Source organism: Mobula hypostoma, chromosome 24 (assembly GCF_963921235.1).
Source record: "Mobula hypostoma chromosome 24, sMobHyp1.1, whole genome shotgun sequence".
Lineage (NCBI taxonomy): Eukaryota > Metazoa > Chordata > Chondrichthyes > Myliobatiformes > Myliobatidae > Mobula > Mobula hypostoma.
In genome coordinates this window covers 52,231,080-52,253,574 of record NC_086120.1, presented here as the reverse complement: position 1 = coordinate 52,253,574, position 22,495 = coordinate 52,231,080, and the positions used below count along the sequence as shown (strand labels likewise).

General features: G+C 46.0%; 1 protein-coding gene across 3 annotated transcripts in view; it reads right to left on the bottom strand.

The window, feature by feature from the left end:
* Nucleotides 1-22,495, bottom strand: part of ncanb (neurocan b) — a 400,023-nt gene that overhangs the window by 225,743 nt on the left and 151,785 nt on the right. For all 3 annotated transcript variants that reach the window (XM_063032277.1, XM_063032278.1, XM_063032280.1), the window contains exons 5-6: nt 20,770-20,897; nt 19,590-19,883 (exon numbers count right to left, since the gene is read on the bottom strand). In XM_063032277.1, coding sequence (XP_062888347.1) covers nt 19,590-19,883; nt 20,770-20,897 — 422 coding nt within the window. The remainder of the gene's footprint in view (nt 1-19,589; nt 19,884-20,769; nt 20,898-22,495) is intronic.

Sequence of the window (22,495 nt, the reverse complement as noted above, 5' to 3'; positions counted from 1 at the left end):
ATCGAAAAGAATTACAGAAAGTTGTAAACTCAGTCAGCTCCATCATGGCACACTGGCCTCCCCAGCAACAAAGACTCCTTCAAAAGGTGATGCATCAAAAATCATTAAGGACCCCCATCATCCAGCACATGCCCTGAAGGCACACTCAACAATCCAGGAACAGCTTCTTCCACTCCACCATCAGATTTCTACCTCACTACCTCACTATTTCACCCCCCACCTCTTTTTGCACAACTGATTTAATTTCATTTTTATATATCATATTGTAATTTATAGTTATTATTCCGCATTGCAATATACTGCTGCCACAGAACAACAAATTCCATGACATATGCCAGTGATTTGGATTCTGATGATGGATGCTGCTTTCTTTGGAAAAACTGATGTAACAGTTCCCTGATGAACTCCAAAACTCCGGAGCTCCAAGTGCCAGTGCAGACAAGAGGAGGGTCGCAAGTGAGGGTCGGAGTGGGGCCTGGAAGTGAGGATCGGAGTGGGGCCTGGGAGTGAGGATCAGAGTGGGGCCTGGGAGTGAGGATCAGAGTGGGGCCTGGGAGTGAGGATCGGAGTGGGGCCTGGGAGTGAGGATCAGAATGGTGCCTGGATCAGAATGGGGCCTGGGAGTGAGGATCAGAGTGGGACCTGGGAGTGAGGATCAGGGTGGGGCCTGGGAGTGAGGATCAGGATGGGGCCTGGGAGTGAGGATAAGAGTGGGGCCTGGGAGTGAGGATAAGAGTGGGGCCTGGAAGTGAGGATCAGAGTGGGGCCTGGGAGTGAGGATCAGAGTGGGGCCTGGGAGTGAGGATCAGGGTGGGGCCTGGGAGTGAGGATAAGAGTGGGGCCTGGAAGTGAGGATCAGAGTGGGACCTGGAAGTGAGGATCAGAGTGGGGCCTGGGAGTGAGGATCAGGGTGGGGCCTGGGAGTGAGGATCAGGGTGGGGCCTGGGAGTGAGGATCGGAGTGGGGCCTGGGAGTGAGGATCAGCGTGGGACCTGAGAGTGAGGATCGGAGTGGGGCCTGGGAGTGAGGATCAGAATGGTGCCTGGATCAGAATGGGGCCTGGGAGTGAGGATCAGAGTGGGGCCTGGGAGTGAGGATCAGGGTGGAGCCTGGGAGTGAGGATCAGGGTGGGGCCTGGGAGTGAGGATAAGAGTGGGGCCTGGGAGAGAGGATCAGAGTGGGGTCTGGAAGTGAGGATCAGAGTGGGGTCTGGAAGTGAGGATCAGAGTGGGGCCTGGGAGTGAGGATCAGAGTGGGGCCTGGGAGTGAAGATCAGAGTAGAGTCTGGAAGTGAGGGTCGGAGTGGGGCTGGGACCAAGGATCAGGGTGGGGCCAGAGAGCAAGGACTGGAGTGGGGCTGGGAGTGAGGATTAGAGTGGTTGGAGTCTGCATTTATTCCCGCTTCATGCAGTTGGTTGACAAGTCTTACTCCACATGTTTATAGGCAAGTTCAATCAAAGGCATTGCTAATTCAAGCAGCTGATCTTTCTGCCAGCCTAATCTCTAATCAAAGCAGATTTCTTTTATCCAGAGGTAAGTAGGATTACAAGTGACAGAAGATTTCTCTCCATGGTGCTTGAAGTACTGTCAATTGAGTCATAGGCTGGGCTGGCTGTTCACTTTCTGCGATTAGAGATACAGTATAGTCCTTTCCCCATCCCCATTGTTCATGTTCCAAATATATTCCGATGGATGTTGGATGCCAGTTGAATTGAATTGACTTTATTACTTACATCCTTCATATATATGAGGAGTAAAAATCTTTACATTACGTCTCTTTTTGATGGTCTGCACCCCAGGGAACCTAAGGAGGTGGCTTTAGAAATCGTGGACGCATTGGTAATCATTTTCCAATGTTCTATAGATTCAAGATTAGTTCTTGTGGATTGGAGGGTGGCTAATGTTGTCCCTGTCTTCAAGAAGGGAGGAAGAGAGAAAACAGGGAATTATAGACCAGTTAGCCTGACGTCGGTGGTGGGAAAGATGCTGGAGTCAATTATAAAAGATGAAATTACAACACATCTGGATAGCAGTAACAGGATAGGTCCGAGTCAGCATGGATTTACAAAGCAGAAATCGGGCTTGACTAATCTTCTGCAATTTTTTGAGGATGTAACTATGAAAATGGACAAGGGAGAGCCAGTGGATGTAGTGTACCTGGACTTTCAGAAAGCCTTTGATAAAGTCCCACATAAGAGATTAGTGGGCAAAATTAGGGCACATGGTATTGGGGGCAGAGTACTGACATGGACTGAAAATTGGCTGGCTGACAGAAAACAAAGAGTAGCGATTAACAGGTCCCTTTCGGAATGGCAGGGAGTGACCAGTGGGGTACCGCAGGTTTCAGTGCTGGGACCGCAGCTGTTTACAATATATATTAATGATTTAGATGAGGGAATTAAAAGTAACATTAGCAAATTTGTCGATGACACAAAGCTGGGTGGCAGTGTGAAATGTGAGGAGGATGTTATGAGAATGCAGGGTGACTTGGACAGGCTGGGTGAGTGGGCAGATGCATGGCAGATGCAGTTTAATGTGGATAAATGTGAGGTTATCCACTTTGGTGGTAAGAACGGGAAGGCAGATTATTATCTAAATGGAGTCAAGTTAGGAAAAGGGGAAGTACAACGAGATCTAGGTGTTCTTGTACATCAGTCACTGAAAGCAAGCATGCAAGTACAGAAGGCAGTGAAGAAAGCTAATGGCATGCTGGCCTTCATAACAAGGGGAATTGAGTATAAGAGCAAAGAGGTCCTTCTGCAGCTGTACAGGGCCCTGGTGAGACCACACCTGGAGTACTGTGTGCAGTTTTGGTCTCCAAATTTGAGGAAGGACATTCTTGTTATTGAGGGAGTGCAGCGTAGGTTCACAAGGTTAATTCCCAGGATGGCGGAACTGTCATATGTCAAAAGATTGGAGCGACTGGGCTTGTATACTCTGGAATTTAGAAAGCTGAGAGGGGATCTTATTGAAACATATAAGACTATTAAGGGATTGGACACGCTGGAGGCAGGAAGCATGTTCCCGCTGATGGGTGAGTCCAGAACCAAAGGCCACAGTTTAAGAATAAGGGGTAGGCCATTTAGAACGGAGTTGAGGACAAACTTTTTCACCCAGAGAGTGGTGGATATATGGAATGCTCTGCCCCAGAAGGCTGTGGAGGCCAAGTCTCTGGATGCTTTCAAGAAAGAGATGGATAGAGCTCTTAAAGATAGCAGAATCAAAGGTTATGGGGATAAGGCAGGAACTGGATACTGATTGTGGATGATCAGCCATGATCACAGTGAATGGCGGTGCTGGCTCAAAGGGCCGATTGGCCTCCTCATACACCTATTGTCTATTGTCTATTATTTTTCACCCAGAGAGTTGTGGATCTGTGGAATGCTCTGCCTTAGAAGGCAGTGGAGGCCAATTCTCTGGATTCTTTGTAAAAAGAGTTAGATAGAGCTCTTAAAGATAGCGGAGTGAAGGGATATGGGGAGAAGGCAGGAACAGGGTACTGATTGTGGATGATCAGCCATGATCACAGTGAATGGTGGTGCTGGCTCGAAGGGCCGAATGGCCTACTCCTGCACCTATTGTCTATTGTCTCCATCTAACTGTGCAATGTGCAATTTATTGTAGTTCATAATAAATAGTACGTACAACAGGATAGTTAATATAACATAGAAATACAATTGTATCAGCATGAATTAATCAGTCTGATGACCTGGTGGAAGAAGCTGTCCCGGAGCCTGTTGGTCCTGGCTTTTATGCTGTGGTACTGTTTCCCGGATGGTAGCAGCTGGAACAGTTTGTGTTTGGGGTGACTCGGGTCTCCAATGATCCTTTGGGCCCTTTTTACACACCTGTCTTTGTAAATGTCCTGAATAGTGGTAAACTCACAACCACAGATGTGCTGGGCTGTCCACACCACTCTCTGCAGAGTCCTGCGATTGAGGGAAGTACAGTTCCCATACCAGGCAGTGATTCAGCCAGTCAGGATGCTCTCAATTGTGCCCCTGTAAAAAGTTCTTAGGATTTGGGGGCCTGTCTGAGGTGAAAGAGGCGTTGTTGTGACTTTTTCACCACACAGTTCCTCGTATATGTACAGACCACGTAAGATCCTCGGTGATGTGTATGCCGAGGAACTTAAACCCTCTCAGCCCCAGATCCATTGACACCTATAGGGGTTAGCCTGTTTCCATTCCTCCTGTAGTCCACAACCAGCTCGTTTGTTTTTGTTCCCATCAGGAGGAGGTACAGGAGCCTAAAGACACACACTCAGCTTTTCATGAACAGTTTCTTCCCCTCTACCACCAGATTTCTGAAAGGTCCATCAATCAATGTACTCTACCTCACCAATTCTCTTATACACTTTTAATTTTACTGTAACTTTAGTAATTTGTTTTGTCTACATTGTATCTTTTGTCTTGCCACAAAAGAACAAATTTCACGGCTGATATGAGTGGCAATAAGCCTGGTTCTGATTCTCAGGAGATAATTAAATCACAATAATTGCAACAAAGAAAAGCACAGACTGGCCACACCATCCCAGTGTACTGACATTGGCACTGGCTGCAGGATAGAGTGTAGAATTTACAAATACTAGTGTTTGGCACATCCACGAGGCCACAGGTTAACATCTCACTCAGATGACAGAGCAGCCTTCCCCAGCCTGCCCCAGGCATAGCAAATAGACATAGAGATCAGTACAGTCCATGAACGGGCCCTTCAGCCCACGATGCTCTGCCAAACCTATTAAGTTAGTAATCAAATGATTAACTAAACTAATCCCTTCTGCCTATGCAATGTCCATATCCTCCCAGATGCCAGGGTCAGGGATGTTTCTCATGGTAAGGAGAGGACGTTTCCCATGGTGGGGCAGTCTAGGACAAGAGAGCTCTGCCTCAGTATAGAGGGGCATCCATTTAAAACAGAGATGCAGAGAAATTTCTTTAGCCAGAGGGTGGTGAGTTTGTGGAATTTGTTACCACAGACAGCTGTGGGGACCAGGCCATTGCATGTATTTAAGGCAGAGCTTGATCAGTTCTTGATTGGACATGGCATCAAAGGATATGGGGAGAAAGGCAGGTATGGGGCTGAGGAGGGGAAAAAAGGATCAACCATGATTGAATGATGGAGCAGATTCAATGCACCAAATGGTCTAATTCTGCTCCTCTTTTTTATGGTCTCGGATTGCGTCCACAGCACTTTGGAGGGGCAGGGAGAGCAGCCAGATGTCTTGGTACACATTGGTTCCAATGATATAGGAAGGAAAAGCAAAGCGGCCCTGAAGAGAGAACTTAGAGAGCCAGACAGAAAGCTGAGAGGCAGGACCTCCAGGGTAATAATTTCTGGACTGCTACCTGTTCCATGTCCCAGTGATGATTTGGCAGATCAATCTGTGGCTGAGAAGCTGGTGCAGGGGACAGGGCTTCAGGTTCTTGGATCATTGAGATCACTTCTGGGGGAGGTATGATCTGTTCAAAAGTGGTAGGTTGCACATGAACCTGAGGGGGAGCAATATCCTTGAGGCCAGGTTTGTTAGAGCTGTTGGGAAAGGTTTAAGCTAATTTGGCAGGGAGAATGGAACTGGAGTGAAGGGACTCTGGATAGAACAGATGGTAGAAAATAAAGATAGTGTGCAGGAAGGGCAGGCAAATGATAGGACAAAATTGCAGCCAGCAGGGTGAATATCAGTGTATTAAGGATGCAGAAACAAATTGGGTAGCAAATGCATGACTCAAAGTGTTATATCTCAGTGAACAAAGTATAAGAAATAAGGTGGATGGTCTAGTTGAACTTTTACAGATTTTCGGGTATGATGTTGTGGCCAACACTGAATTGTGGCTGAAGGATGGTTGTAGTTGGGAGCTGAATGTCCAAGGTTACACATTATATCAGAGGGATAGGAAGCTAGGCAGAGGGGGTGGCGTGGGTCTGCTGGTAGAGAATGGCATCAAATCATTAGAAAGATGTGACATAGGATCGGAAGATGTTGAGTTAAGAAACTGCAAGGGTAAAAGGACCCTGCTGGCAGTTATATACAGACCTCCACACTAGCTAGGATGTGGACTACAGGTTACAATGGGAAATAGAAAAGGTGTATCAAAAAGGCAATTTCATGGGAGATTTTAACATGTTAGTGGGTGGGAAAATCAGGTTGGTATACTGGATTGGGTGTTATGTAATGATCTGGAGTTGATTATGGAGCTTAAAGTAAAGGAACCCTTTGGAGGCAATGATCACAATATGATTGAATTCAACTTGAAATTTGATAGGGAGAAAGTAAAATCTCATGTAGCAGTGTTTCAATGGAGTAAAGGAAATTACTGTGGTATGAGTGAGTTGTTGGCCAAAGTAAATTGGAAGGAGCTGCTGGCAGGGATGACAGCAGAGCAGCAATGGCTTGAGTTTCTGGGAAAAATAAGGAAGGTGCAGGATAGATGTATTCCAAAAATAAAGAAATGCTCAAATGGCACAACGGTGGCTGAAAAAGGAAGTCAAGGCTAATGTAAAAACAAAAGAGAGGGCATGCAACCAGACAAGAATTAGCAGGAAGATAGAGGATTGGGAAGCTTTTAAAAACCAAAGAGTGCAACTAAAAAAATCATTAGAAGTGAAAAGGTGAAACATAAAAGCAAGCTAGCAAACAAGGTAGATAGTAAAAGCTTTCTCAAGTATGTAAAAAATAAAAGAGAGATGAGAATGAATATAGGACCACTAGAAAATGAGGCTGGAGAAATAATAATGGGGGACAAGGAGATGCAGATGAACTAAATGAACATTTTCCATCAGTCTTCACCATGGAAGACCCTAGTAGTACGTCAGATGTTGAAGGGTGAGAGGGAAGGGAAGGGAAGAGAAGTGAGTGCAGTTACCATTACAAGGGAGAAGGTGCTCAAAAAGCTGAAAAACCTAAAGGTGCATAAGCCACCCAGACCAGATGAACTACACGCTAGGGTTCTAATAGAGGTAGCAGTGCAGAATTTGGAGGCATTGGTAATGATCTTACAAGAATGATCAAACTCTAGCATGGTTCTAGAGGACTGGAAAATTGCAAATGTCACTCCACTCTTTAAGAAAGGAGGGAGGCAGCAGAAAGGAAGTTATAGACCTGTCAACATGACCTCAGTGGTTGGGAAGATGTTGGAGTCAGTTGCTAAGGATGAGGTTATGGAGTTCTTGGTGACACAGGACAAGATAGTACAAAGTCAGCATGGTTTTCTTTAGGGAAAATCCTGCCTGACCAAACTGCTGGAATTCTTTGATGAAATTATACATAGGATAGATAAAGGTGATACAGTGGATATTGTACATTTGGATTTTCAGAAGGCCTTGGACAAGGTACCACATGTATGGATGCTTACCAAGTTAAGAGCCCATGGTATTACAGGAAAGTTACTAGCATGGTTAGAGCATTGGCTGATAGGTAGGAGGTCGTGAGTGGGAATAAAAGGATCCTTTTCTGCTTGGCTGCTTGGCTGGCAATGACTAGTGGTGTTCCGCAGGGGTCAGTGTTGGGACCACTTCTTTTTATGCTGTATATCAATGACTTAGAAGAAGAAATACATGGTTTTGTTGTCAAGTGTGCAGATGATACAAAGATTGGTGGAGGGGCAGGTAGTGATGAGGAAACAGGTAGGGTGCAGAAGAAAGACAGATTAGGAGAACAGGCAAAAAAGCGGCAAATGAAATACAATGTTGGAAAGTGCCTGGTTATGCACTTTAATAGGAGAAATAAATGTGCAGAGTATTTTCTAAACAGCATCTCACTGAAACTTTTTAAATGTTGAAAGGTCTGGACAGAGTAGATGTGGAAAGGATGCTTCCCATGGTGGGGGAGTCTAGGACAAGAGGGCACAGTCTCAGGTAGAGGGGAATCCACTTAAAACAGAGAAGCAGAGAAATTTCTTTAGCCAAAGGGTGTTTTTTTTTAGCGTGTCACACCAGACAGTCAGCCATTCTTGTCTGGCACGTGGTGTCAGGATTGGTCTCCCTTCGGATTAACCGCGTCACGATATGAACATTCCTGACTCGACCTTTTTGTTTTTTACGAGGCCGAGTGGCTTGCTCAACGCTCAACCCAGCACGGATGGAAAGCATGCTCGGGGGGTGACCCGACTTGGATTCGAACTCGGGAGCCTTCGCTCCGGAGTCCGGCACTGATGCCTTTGTGAGAGGGAGCTAGAGGGCGGTGAACTTGTGGAATATGTAACCACAGGCAGCATTGGAGGCCAGGTCATTGGGTGTATTTAAGGCAAAGTTTGATTGGTTCTTGATTGGCCACAGCATCAAAGGTTACAGGGAGAAGGCCGGGTAGTGGAGGGGGAGAAAAAGGATCAGCCATGATTGAATAGTGGAACAGACTCAACTGGTAAAATGGCCTAATCCTGCTCCTGTGGCTTATGGTCTTATGGTCGTTTAGATAAGGCAGCAAAATTAAGGCATTCAGCCCATTAAGTCTGCTCTGTCATTTCATCATGGTTGATTTATTATCCCTCTCAACTCCATTCTCTTACCTCCTCCCTGCAATCTTTGACATCTTGACTAATGAACAACTTCTCAATCTCCACTTTAAATATACACAATGACCTGTCCTCCACAGCTGTCTGCGGCAATGAATTCCACAGATCCACTATCCTTGGCTAAAGAAATTCCTCATCTCTTATAAATGGACATCCCTCTATTATGAACCTGTTTCCTCTGCTCCTAAACTCCACCAATATAGGAAGCATCCTCTCCACAGCCACACTATCTTGGCCTTTCAATACTTGAGAGGTTTCAATGAGATTCCCGCCTCATTCTTCCGAACTTCAGTACAGGCACAAAACCATCAAATACTCCTTGTACATTAACTTTTTCATTCTAGGTATCATTCTTGTGAACACCCAGTGAAATTTCTCCTTGCCAACACATCTTTTCCTAGATAAGGGGCCCAAAACTGCTCACAATACTCCAAGTGCGATCTTGTCAAAGCTTCAGTATTACGCTCTTGCTTTTGTAATCTAGTCCTCTCGAAATGAATGATAACATTGAATTTACCTTCCTCACTGACTCAACCTGCAAGTTAACCTTAAGGGTTAACCTCTGAAGTCCTTTTGCACCTTTGATTTTTGAATTTTCTCCCCATTTAGAAGATAGTCTATGTCTTTATTCCTTCCACCAAAATGCATATCCATACACTTCCCGACACTGTATTTCATCTGCCACTACTTTGCCCATTCTCCCAATCTATCTAAATCCTCTTGCAGACTTCCTGCTTCCTCAGCACTACCTGCCCCTCCATCTACCTTCATATTGTCCACAAACTTAGCCACAAAGCCATCAATTCCTTCATCCAGATCAATGACCTGTAACATGAAAAGAAACGGTCTCAACACTGACCCCTGTGGAACACCACGAGTCACCAGCAGCCAACCAGAAAAGGCTCCCTTTATTCCCACGCTTCGTCTCCTGTCAGTCAGCCAATCTTCTATCCATACAGATATATTTCCTGTAATACCATGGGCTCTTATCTTGTTAAGGAGCCTCATGTGTGATACCTTGTCCAAGGCCTTCTGAAAATCCAAGTCAACAACGTCCACTGACTGTCTATCCTGCCTGTTATTTCCTCGAAGAATTCCAATGTATTTGTCAGGCAAGATTTACCCTTCAGGAAACTATGCTGACTTTGGCCTATGTGCCTCCAAGTACCCCAAAACCTCATCCTTAAAAATGGACTCCAACATCTTTCCCATTACTGAAGTCAGGCTAATTGGCCTATAATTTCAATTCTTCTGCCTCCCTACCTTCTTAAAGAGTGGAGTGGCACTCAAGGTTCAAAGTAAATTGAGTATCAAATCACCTATATGTCATCATATACAACATGAAGGTTCATTTTCTTACAGCCATACTCAATAAATCCAAGAAGCATAATAGAATTAATGAAAGACTGCAGCCAACAGGACAAACAACCAACGTACAAAAGACAACTGCAAAATGCAAAAAGAAAAAAATAACAATAAATATGTAATCAATTTCAAGAACATGAGATGAAGAGTCCTTGAAAATGAGTGCGTAGGTTGTGGAAAGAGTTCAATGACGGGCTGAGTTAAATTGAGTGAAGTTATCCCCTCTGGTTCAAGAGCCGGATGGTGCTGTGGGTTCTAAGGTTCCTGTACCTTTTTCCTGATGGCAGCAGTGAGAAGAGAGCATGGCCTGGGTGATGGGGACCTTGATGACAGATGCTTCTTCTCTGCAACAGCACTCTGTTGCCGTGAGTGGCTGTGGAGGCCAAGTCATTGGGTGTATTTAAGGCAAAGATAGATAGGTTCTTGATTAGCTAGGGCATCAAAGGGTATGGGGAGAAAGCAGGGGAGTGGGGATGAACTGGAAGAGCTGGATCAGCCCATGATTGAATGGCAGAGCAGACTCGATGGGCCGAATGGAAGATAGGACCGATTAGAGCTCAAGGTAGGAAGATGTGCCTGGAGGCTGTGGAAGTGAGCGAGGTCCTCAACGAATACTTCTCTTCGGTATTCACCAATAAGAGGGAACTTGATGATGGTGAGGACAATATGAGTAAGGTTGATGTTCTGGAGCATGTTGATATTAAGGGAGAGGAGGTGTTGGAGTTGTAAAAAAATACATTAGGACGGATAAGTCCCCGCGGCCAAACGGAATATTCCCAAGGCTGCTCCACGAGACAAGGGAAGAGATTGCTGAGCCTCTGGCTAGGATCTTTATGTCCTCGTTGTCCACGGGAATGGTACCAGAGGATTGGAGGGAGGCAAATGTTATCCCCTTATTCAAAAATGGTAGTAGGGATGGTCCGGGTAATTATAGTCCAGTAAGCCTTACATCTGTGGTGGGAAAGCTGTTGGAAAAGATTCTTAGAAATAAGATCTACGGGCATTTAGAGAACCATGGTCTGATTAGGGACAGTCAGCATGGCTTTGTGAAGGGCAGATCACGTCTAACAAGTCTGATAGAGTTCTTTGAGGAGGTGACCAGGCATATAGATGAGGGTAGTGCAGTGGATGTTATCTATATGGATTTTAGTAAGACATTTGACAAGGTTTCACACTGTAGGCTTATTCAGAAAGTCAGAAGGCACGGGATCCAGGGAAGTTCAGCCAGGTGGATTCAGAATTGGCTTGCCTGCAGAAGGCAGAGGGTCGTGGTGGAGGGAGTACATTCAGATTGGAGGGTTGTGACTAGTGGTGTCCCACAAGGATTCGTTCTGGGACCTCTACTTTTCGTGATTTTTATTAACGACCTGGATGTGGGGGTAGAAGGTTGGGTTGCAAGTTTGCAGACGACACAAAGGTTGGTGGTGTTGTGGACAGTGTAGATGATTGTCAAAGATTGCAGAGAAACATTGATAGGATGCAGGAGTGGGCTGAGAAGTGGCAGATGGAGTTCAACCCAGAGAAGTGTGAGCTGGTACACTTTGGAAGGACAAACTCCAAGGCAGAGTACAAAGTAAATGGCAGGATACTTGGTAGTGTGGAGGAGAAGAGGGATCTGCGGGTACATGTCCACAGATCCCTGAAAGTTAGGTAGATAGGGTAGTTAAGAAAGCTTATGGGGTGTTAGCTTTCATAAGTCGAGGGACAGAGTTTAAGAGTCGCGGGGGTAATGATACAGCTCTATAAAACTCTGGTTAGGCCACACTTGGAGTACTGTGTCGTTTCTGGTCGCCTCACTATAGGAAGGATGTGGAAGCATTGGAAAGAGTACAGAGGAGATTTACCAGGATGCTGCCTGGTTTAGAAAGTATGCATTATGATCAGAGATTAAGGGAGCTAGGGCTTTACTCTCTGGAAAGAAGGAAGATGAGAGGAGACATGATAGAGGTGTACAAGATATTAAGAGGAATAGATAGAGTGGATAGCCAGCACCTCTTCCCCAAGGCACCACTGCTCAAAACAAGAGGACATGGCTTTAAGGTAAGGGGTGGGAAGTTCAAGATGGATATTAGAGGAAGGTGTTTCACTCAGAGAGTGGTTGGTGTGTGGAATGCACTGCCTGAGTCAGTGGTGGAGGCAGATACACTTGTGAAGTTTAAGAGACTACTAGACAGGTATATGGAGGAATTTAAGATGGGGGGGTTATATGGGAGGCAGGGTTTAAGGGCCAGCACAACATTGTGGGCTGAAGGGGCTGTACTATGCTGTATTGTTCTATGTTCTATGTTCTACGTTCTGTTCCTATATCTTATGGTCTTATGGTTACTCCTTGTTGATGTACTCAATGGTGAGGAGGACTTTACCTGTAAGGACTGGCCCACATCTATAATTTTTTGTCGGATGTTCTGTTCAAGGGCATTCGTGGTTTCACTCCAGGCCATGGCAAAACCAGTCAATATACTCTCCATCACACATCTATATGTCACAGTTTTAGATGTCATGCTGAATCTTTGCAAACTTCGAAGGAAGTAGAGGTGCTGCTGTGCTTTCTTCGTAATTGAACTTACATGCAGGGCCCAGGAGCAGCCCTCTGAAATGATATCCTGAGGAACTTAAAATTTCTGATCCCCCAGTGTGGACTGCCTCATGGACCTTTGGTTTCCTCCTTCTGAAGTCAAAAATCAGCCCTTTGGTCTGGCTGACATCGAGTGGTTGGTAGTTGTGGCACCACTACTCAGCCAGATTTTTAATCTCCCTCCTATATGCTGATCCGTCACCACCTTTGATTCGGGCAATGAGAGTGGTGTCATCAGCAAACTTGAATGTGGCATTAGAGCTGTGCTTAGCCACACCGTCATAAGTATAAAGCAAGGAGAGCAGGGGCCTAAGCACACAATCTTGTGTTGCCCCTGTGCTGATAGAGATCGTGGAGGAGACGTTGTTGCCAATCCAATCTGACTGGGGTCTGTAAATGAGGAAATCCATGCACAGGGATGTATTGAGGCCAAGGTCTAGAAGTTTATTGATTAGTTTTGAGGGGGTGATAGTATTGAATACTGAGCTGTAGCCGATAAAGAACATCCTGATGTATGAATCTTTGCTGTCCAGATGTTCGAGGGTTAAGTGAAGAGTCGGTTAAATGGCATCTGCTGTGGACCAGTTGTGCCGATAGGCAAATTGGAGCAGATCCAAGTCACTTCTCAGGCAAGAGCTGATATGTTTCTTCACCAACCTGAAAGCATTTCATCACAGTGGATGTAAGTGCAACTGGACGATAATCATTTACAATTTTCCAGTCATCCGGAACTATTCCAGAATCCAGTGATTCTTGAAAGATCTTTAATAATGCTTCATTAATATCTTCAGCCCCCTCTTTCAGAACTCTGGGGTGTAGACCATCTGGTCCAGGTGACTTATCTACCTTCAGACCTTTCAGTTTCCCAACCACTTTCTCCTTAGTAATAGCAACTACACTAATTTCTGCCCCCCTGATATTTTCAAATTGCTGGCATTCTGCTAGTATCTTCAACAGTGAAGACTGACACAAAATACTTATTAAGTTAATCCCCCATTTGTTTGGCCCCAATTACTACCTCTCAAGCATCATTTTTCAAATGGTCCAATATCCATTCTCATCTCACTTTGAGTCTTTATATATCTGAAAAAAAGCTTTTGATATCCTCTTTTTTATTATTGGCTAGCTTACCTTCATATTTCATCTTTTCTCTCTTTATGCCTGTTTTTTTAAGGTTCCCCAATCAGCTAACTTCCCCTTAAATTCTATATTCTATATTATGTGTGTTGTCTACATTATATGCCCTCTGTTTTGTTTTGAGTGTTGGGAAGTACAGCAGAGGTGGGTTGAGAAATTGAATTACTGATCTCAAGAGGGTCTGGCTGCTGATGGTGCAGTGAGTGCTTTGTGGGATACATAGGATGTGAAGAGTGATTCAGTAACATAGGGCACTGCAGAGACGGGGAGGGAGAAACTGTAGAGGGATCTGAAAAACATGAGAAATTGTAGTTCTGATGAAAGATCTCAGCCTGAAACCTTAACTGTTTATTCCCCTCCATAGATGCTATCTGACCTGCTGAGTTCCTCCAGCATCTTGTGTGTGTTTCTCTGGATTTCCAGTATCTGCAGAATCTCTTGTGTCAGAAAAAAAAGCTCATGCATGTGTGTTTTACTCTTTGTGAGTGCTGAACGCCCTTACCTCCATACCAAGATACAGTTGCATTTCTACCCCACCAGGTGGGGCAGGGGGTGATGTGTGTGTGTGTGTGTGTGTGTGTGTGTGTTGTCCCACAGCAGCAAGGAACGTAATGGTAGGCTATGCAGGGGGAGGAAAGCAGTGGTGGGAATTTCCACTGTGACACTGGGCAGGGAATGGTCACTGGTAAAACTGTTATGTCAAACAATGATCTTAATATAATGAGGTTGTTCTAAAGTGAAAACAAAACTGATTCTGATTCACCTGCATGGATGAGAAAGGTTTAGAAAATTTCAGACCAGACATTGGCAAATGGGGCACCTTGGTCAGCGTGGAGCAGATGAACCAAAGGGCTTGATTCCATGTTGTACAACTCTATAACTCAAAAACAAGAAAGGTTTGTGCCACAGATAGGAAGAGCTGATGCTGCCTTCTGCTTGGAGCGTGTGTAAGAGACACTTCCTCACTATCCCTGTGTGATAGGGCAGCAGGCTGTTGAGGGGCACCACTGTAGGGTAGTGGTTAGCACAACACTATTACAGCTCAGAGCACCGGGGTTCAGAGCTCAATTCTGACGTCATCTGTAAGGACTCTATGTCTTACCCGTGGAAGGTTTAGGTTTTCTACGGGCGCTCTAGTTTCCTCCCACAAGCCTAAGACATGCCAGTTAGTAGGTTAATTGGTTTTTGTAAATTGTCCTGCAATTCGGCTGCAGTTAAATCAGGGTTTGCTTGGTGGCACAATTCAAAGGGCTGAAAGTATCTATTGTGCACTGTATCTCAATAAATAAATTTCCACAAGGAGGGATTTGAAAGCAGGCCATAGATAAAACACAATGACCACTGGAGAAGATATTTTCACCAGGTCTGATTCACTGCACCCATGGCTGAAGCAGAAACAATGTGATCATCAACGAAGCCAAGTGATAGTAACAGAGCCTGGAGATGTACCCGGTGGGGACGAGAGGGGTCACCAGTGTCACCCCACTCTCCAGCACTTCCTTTACGCTGGTCAGCCTTTGCACAGCTCATTAGAACATGAATAGCCTCCTAATCACCAAAATGGACCAGTTTTATAACATCTGCAAGGTTACGATCAGTAATAAATGCTAATTTACGATGAAAGGAATCTTTCACAATCACCTGCCTTGTGTCCTTTTTCATTTTCTCCCTGAGTCACTCACAGCTACTCACCGAGAGATATGCAATTCCTGGACAGCCCAGGGCAATGAGGAATCTGGCACCTCTCTCTCAGGGGATGGGGGGTGGAGGAAGTGTATCATTCTCCAAAACACCTTTTTTGGCTCGGCTATCGTTTCATAACAGAGGGTGAAGGCATTTTTTAAGCAGATGGTGTTCTGTCAGCAATCTTCCAGCTTGACTGTTATCATATACCCACTGTTGTGCTTCTTTGCAGCTGCATCGATATATTGAGCCCAGGATACATCCTCAGGGATGTTGACACCCAGGCATTTGAAATTACTCACCCTTTCTACTTCTGATCCCAGTATGAGGACTGGTGTGTGTTCCCTCATCTTACTCTTTCTGAAGTCCACAATCAGTTCTTTGGTCTTATTGATACTGAATGCAAGGTTGTTGCTGCAAGACCACTCAACTAGCTGATCTATCTCACTCCTGTATGCCCTCTCGTCACCATCTGAGATCCTGCCAACAATAGTTGCGTTGATTACAAATTTATAGATGGCATTTGAACTGTACCTAGCTACACAGTCATGGGTGTAGAGAGAGTCGAGCAGGGGACTAAGCACACATCCCTGAGCTGCATTAATGCTGATGTCAGAAAGGTGGAGATGTTATTTCCAATCCGTACGACGTGGTCTTCCATGAAGAAGTCAAGGATCCAGTTGCAGAGGGAGGTACAGAGCGCCAAGTCTGTGGTTTCTCGATCAGAACTGGAGGAATGATGGTGTTAAACACTGAACTGTAGTTGATACTACTACATGTAGTTCAACTGTAGTTCCTGTACTGTGGAAGACGTCCTGCCTCGTCCTGTGCTGAAGACGCCGCGCCCCAGCGGCCTCAATGACTACAGACCGGTGGCATTGACCTCCCACATCATGAGGACCCTGGAGAGATTTGTTCTGGAGCTGCTCCGGCCTATGGTCAGGCCACACTTAGATCCCCTCCAGTTCGCCTACCAGCCCCGACTAGGAGTTGAGGATGCCATCGTCTACCTGCTGAACTGTGTCTACGCCCACCCGGACAAGCCAGCGAGCACTGTGAGGGTCATGTTTTTTGACTTCTTCAGTGCGTTCAACACCATCCGCCCTGCTCTGTTGGGGGAGAATTTGACAGCGATGCAGGTGGATGCTTCCCTGGTGTCATGGATCCTTGATTAACTGACTGGCAGACCACAGTACGTGTGCTTGCAACACTGTGTGTCCGACAGAGTGATCAGCAGCACTGGGGCTCCACAGGGGACTGTCTTGTCTCCCTTTCTCTTCACCATTTACACCTCGGACTTCAACTACTGCACAGAGTCTTGTCATCTTCAGAAGTTTTCGGATGACTCTGCCATAGTTGGATGCATCAGCAAGGGAGATGAGGTTGAGTACAGGGCTACGGCAGGAAACTTTGTCACATGGTGTGAGCAGAATTATCTGCAGCTTAATGTAAAAAAGACTAAGGAGCTGGTGGTAGACCTGGGGAGAGCTAAGGTACCGGTGACCCCTGTTTCCATCCAGGGGGTCAGTGTGGACATGGTGGAGGATTACAAATACCTGGGGATACGAATTGACAATAAACTGGACTGGTCTAAGAACACTGAGGCTGTCTACAAGAAGGGTCAGAGCCATCTCTATTTCCTGAGGAGAACGAGGTCCTTTAACATCTGCCGGACGATGCTGAGGATGTTCTACGAGTCTGTGGTGGCCAGTGCTATCATGTTTGCTGTTGTGTGCTGGGGCAGCAGGCTGAGGGTAGCAGACACCAACAGAATCAACAAACTCATTCGTAAGGCTAGTGATGTTGTGGGGATGGAACTGGACTCTCTCACGGTGGTGTCTGAAAAGAGGATGCTGTCTAAGTTGCATGCCATCTTGGTCAATGTCTCCCATCCACTACATATTGTACTGGTTGGGCACAGGAGTACATTCAGCCAAAGACTCATTCCTCCGAGATGCAGCACAGAGCGTCATAGGAAGTTATTCCTGCCTGTGGCCATCAAACTTTACAACTCCTCCCTTGGAGGGTCAGACACCCTGAGCTGACAGGCTGGTCCTGGACTTATTTCATAATTTACTGGCATAATTTACATATTACAATTTAACTATTTATGGTTCTATTACTATTTATTATTTATGGTGCAACTGTAACGAAAACCAATTTCCCCCGGGATCAATAAAGTATGACTATGACTATGATAAGCAGCATCCTGACAAAGGTACTTGTATTGTCCGGGTGATCCAAGGCCACTAGAAGAGCCAATGAGGTCAGGTCTGCCATTGATCTATGGTGGCAATAGGCAAAATGCAGTGGTCCAGGTCCTTGCTGAGACAGGAGTTAATTCTAACCATAACCAATCTCTCAAAGCACTTCATCACTGTAGATGTGGGTGCTACTGAACTATAGTCATTAAGGCAGCTCACACTGCCCTTCTTGGGCACTGGTATGGCTGTTGCCCTTTTGACGCAGGTGCGAACTTCCGAGTGTAGCGATGAGAGATTCAGTGTCTTTGAACACCCCTGCCAGTTGGTTGGCACAGGTTTTCAGAGCCCTACCAGATACTGCATCAGGGCCTGTAACCTTGCAAGTGTTCACATTCTTGAAAGACCCCCAATGCGAATGTTCCTGAGGATGGTCATTGCAGAGGGAGACAGCCAGAGAGCTGTGTGTGACAGTAAGGACAGATGGACAGCTTGTTGTACTAAGTGAAGGGATGCAGTTGTCCAATGGCTGCTAACTACACATTGATCCTGAGGAGGCTAAAGGGAACTAGACTATGCATATCCATACTCACGTCATTCTACAAATGCACAGAAAGGTTCAAAAGTTCAAAGTAAATTTATTATCAAAGTACATATCTATATCCATATTCAAACATGAGATTTGTTTTTTTGCAGGCATTCTCAATAAATGCCTAAGAAAATAATAGCCATAACAAAATCAATGAAAGACTGCATCAACTGGGCTTTTAACCAGTCTGCGAAAGACAACAACTGCACAAATACAAACAGAAACAAATAATATTAATAATAAATAAATAAGCAAGCAATATCGAGAACATGAAGAGTCCTTGAAAGTGAGTCCATAGGTTGTGGTGATGGGGCAGGTGAAGTTATCCCCTTTGGTTCAATAGCCTGTTGGTTGAGTGGTGATAACTATACTGAACCTGGAGGTGTGAGTCCTGAGACTCCTGTACCTCCTTCCTGGTGGCAGCAGCCAGAAGACAGCATGACCTGGGTGGTGAGATCCCTCCTGACGAAGGGTCTCGGCCTGAAACGTCGACTGCGCCTCTTCCTATAGATGCTGCCTGGCCTGCTGCGTTCACCAGCAACTTTGATGTATGTTCCCTGATGATGAATGCTGCTTTTCCTCCGACAACGCTCTGTGTAGATGTTCTCAATGGTTTGGAGGACTTTACTCGTGATGGGCTGGGCCGTGTCCACTACATATTGTAGGATCTTCCATTCAGTAGAGAGCATCCTAACGAGCTGCATCACTGCTTGGTACGGAAACTGCACTGTGGTGGGCAGGAAGGCTCTACAAAGGGTAGTCAAAATGTCCAATGCATCACTGGCACCAGCCTGCCCACCATCAACAATCTATATACAGAAAGGTGCTAAAAAGGTCCAGTAACATCATGAAGGATCCCACCCACCCTGTTCATGGACTGTTTGTCCCACTCCCATCGGGGAGGAGGCTACATAGCATCCACACCAGGACCACTAATCAACACCTCCACACTTTTTATTGTTATTTTTCTTTTTTTTTGTGGTTTTATTTTGTGCTGCATCAGATCCAGAGTAACAATTATTTCATTCTCTTTTATGCTTGTATACTGGAAATGAAATTAGACGAATCTTGAATAATAAAGTCTGTTGCCCAGTGTATTTTGTAGACAGTGCCACAGTGCACCAGTGGTGGAGCAGATCGGCGTTTAGAGGGAATGCGTGAGCGGTGAATATGGAACATTAGAACTGCCTAATCCAGGTCATGGGAAGTCAAGAAGTGACATTCAAGGGAACTGTGTCACCACAGTACACCTAGTTGAATTCTTGATCCGTGATGAAGGAGTTATTTATTTCATCCATGCTTCACGCCCAGGGTGTGAGGTGGGATTTGTGGATATGAAGCCCAGTCTCTCTCACCAAGATTACCTTCATTTAACTAACAACACATAGGTTATTGAAAAACACACACAGGTCAGATCAGGACTCTGTGACTCTGTGGCCCTGGTGTTCAGTCACATCACCCACGCTCCCTGTCCCCCACAGTCTGTATAACCACACTCCAGTGCACACAGCACCACACTGAGATCTTACCTCGGAAACAATAGGCATCGTACTTGGAACCAGGGTCAGGGAAGCCTGTCCTGTTTGGGAGTTGATAAATTGTCCTTACTCCTGGCACACCTCCACCACAATTCCTCCTGGGAATGTTGATAGGATAACGCACACTCCCATCAGCCAGCCAGCCCGCATCACAACGATCCAAGCCTTGGCTCCACGCCAAGTACAGCTGGCCAGCGGTGGCTAACTCTGCCCCCTCGATCAGGCACTGGTGCCTTGCCTCCGAGAGGTTCAACTTCTGAGGGGCTGATTCATGAAACACAGAGCCTGTGAACAAAGAAATCTAGCTCTCAGTCACTGTCACAGGCATGAGGTGACTTCTCTGATTTACTCTGTGTCCCCTCTCTCCTTCTGTCCAACCTCAGCTGACAGCCCTGGAGCCTGAAGTTGGACCCCTTGTTGTTGTTCTGTCTCAAGTTCTCAGCCAGAGCAAGAGAAGCCCCCACCCTCACTCACTAACCACAATCCAGATTTACCGTTTATCCCCACAATCTCCCACCATCCCTGCAGCCAGACACCTTTAGAACAGGGTCTCTGACCTGAAATGTTGACTGTGTCTCTTCCAAGAGATGCAGGCTGACCCACTGACTGGAGCATCCTGACTGGTTGCATCATAGCCTGGTAAACAAACTCCAGTACACAGGTAGTGAACCTAACCAGTTCCATCACGGTTACAGCTCTTCCCCCCTCCACCCCACCCCATCGCCAACATCAGCAAGAGGCAATGTCTCAGGAGGGCAACGTCCATCACCAGGCCATGCCCGCTCGCAGTGTTGCCATGAGGCAGGAGGCACAGGAGTCTGAAGACCCACATCTCAAGGTTCAACAACAGCTTCATTTCCATTTCCGTCTGGTTCTTGAATCAGCCTGAAAACCCCTAACACTGCCGCAGACTGTATGTCTCTGTCTGTCTCTCTCTCTCTCTCTCTCTCTCTCTCTCTCACTCAATTTCACACTGCTGTCATTGTGTTTATTTTCAATGTCTGTAAGTTATGTATGTTAATTTAAATTTATATTAACTTATTGTCTTGTAATATTCTACGCTGCTGCTTCAGAAAACTAACTTTTGAGGCATTTATACCCAAACAAATGTATGCCCATGACAATAAATGAATTTGAAGCCAACCCCTGCCCTCCACCCCGCCCAACTTACCTTTCAGTTCCTTGATGTAACAGTAGACATCATAGCGCTCACCCGGATCCCGAATCCCATAGGTTCTGATGCCAGGATATTCAAATTTATCTCCATAGCAACCAGGTCTTGGTGTCTTGATTGGGTACCTGTCAAAAATAACCATTTATACAGTCATAAGGTCATAGAACACTACAGCACAGAAACTTATTTTCAACTCATTCAATGACTCCCTCAGTCAAATATTTACTAGATTTTATCTGCAGTTCATTTCCTTAATATTCATCAGCTTGTTTCACCCGCACTGAGCCCAGTCGATGGAGAATGCCTCCTGTCCTACACCTTCCTATGGGGTCCCTCCTGAAGTGGGTGAGTCTTGAGAATGCACAGCAGCTTCCTACAGGAAATTCCCTTCCACCATCGTCTATCTTGATGAGCCCAGTTTGGGAATATCCAGGAACCCAGAGAGACTGGCAGGTGCAGGGACCCCATGGTAGGTGTTGACAGGAGAGTTTGTGTGGAGAAACCAGATCCCAGAGAGAGGGGCAGACACAAGGACCTCATGGTAGGTGTTGACAGGAGAGTTCAGTTGGAGAAATTGATCACTTCTCTGCACCATAGTCCAACCAAATGCCCTAGTTTACAAGTCACAAAAAAACACCCATATCAGGGGACTTCCCATATCACACTGGTGCATTCTTATTATGTGGAGAGTCTTGAAGACAAACACTCAATTCTTTAAGAACATCTTCTTCCTCTCCACCATCAGGTTTCTGAATGAACAATGAATCCATGTGCAATACCTCACTACCTAGTTAATTTTTATGTATTTTTGTCGGTATGTATATAGTATATATCTTAATTTATAGCTTTTAATTATTATGTATTGCAGTGTACTGCTGCCACAAAACAACAATTGCATACTTGCCAGTGATATTAAACCTGATTCAAATTCTGACTAACTGTAGAGTGAATTAGGAATCCTGTATGCCTCCTCCTAACCATCTCAGATTTAGCTGAGATCTGCTGTCTCCACCTGAGAGAGACAATCCCAGTGCACACCTCGACCTCAATGACACACACCCTCAGTGACACACACTCTCGGTGACACACACTGTCAGAGACACACACCGTCACTGCACCCCTCACCCTCGGTGACACACACTGTCAGTGACACACACCGTCACTGCACCCCTCACCCTCGGTGACACACACCCTCAGTGACACACACTCTCGGTGACACACACTCTCGGTGACACACACCATCACTGCACCCCTCACCCTCGGTGACACACACTGTCAGTGACACACACCGTCACTGCACCCCTCACCCTCGGTGACACACACCCTCAGTGACACACACTCTCGGTGACACACACTGTCAGAGACACACACCATCACTGCACCCCTCACCCTCGGTGACACACACTGTCAGAGACACACACCATCACTGCACCCCTCACCCTCGGTGACACACACTGTCAGTGACACACACCCTCAGTGACACACACCGTCACTGCACCCCTCACCCTCAGTGACACACACCGTCACTGCACCCCTCACCCTCAGTGACACACACCCTCAGAGACACACACCGTCACTGCACCCCTCACCCTCGGTGACACACACTGTCAGTGACACACACCCTCAGAGACACACACCCTCAGAGACACACACCGTCACTGCACCCCTCACCCTCGGTGACACACACCCTCAGAGACACACACCCTCAGTGACACACACCCAC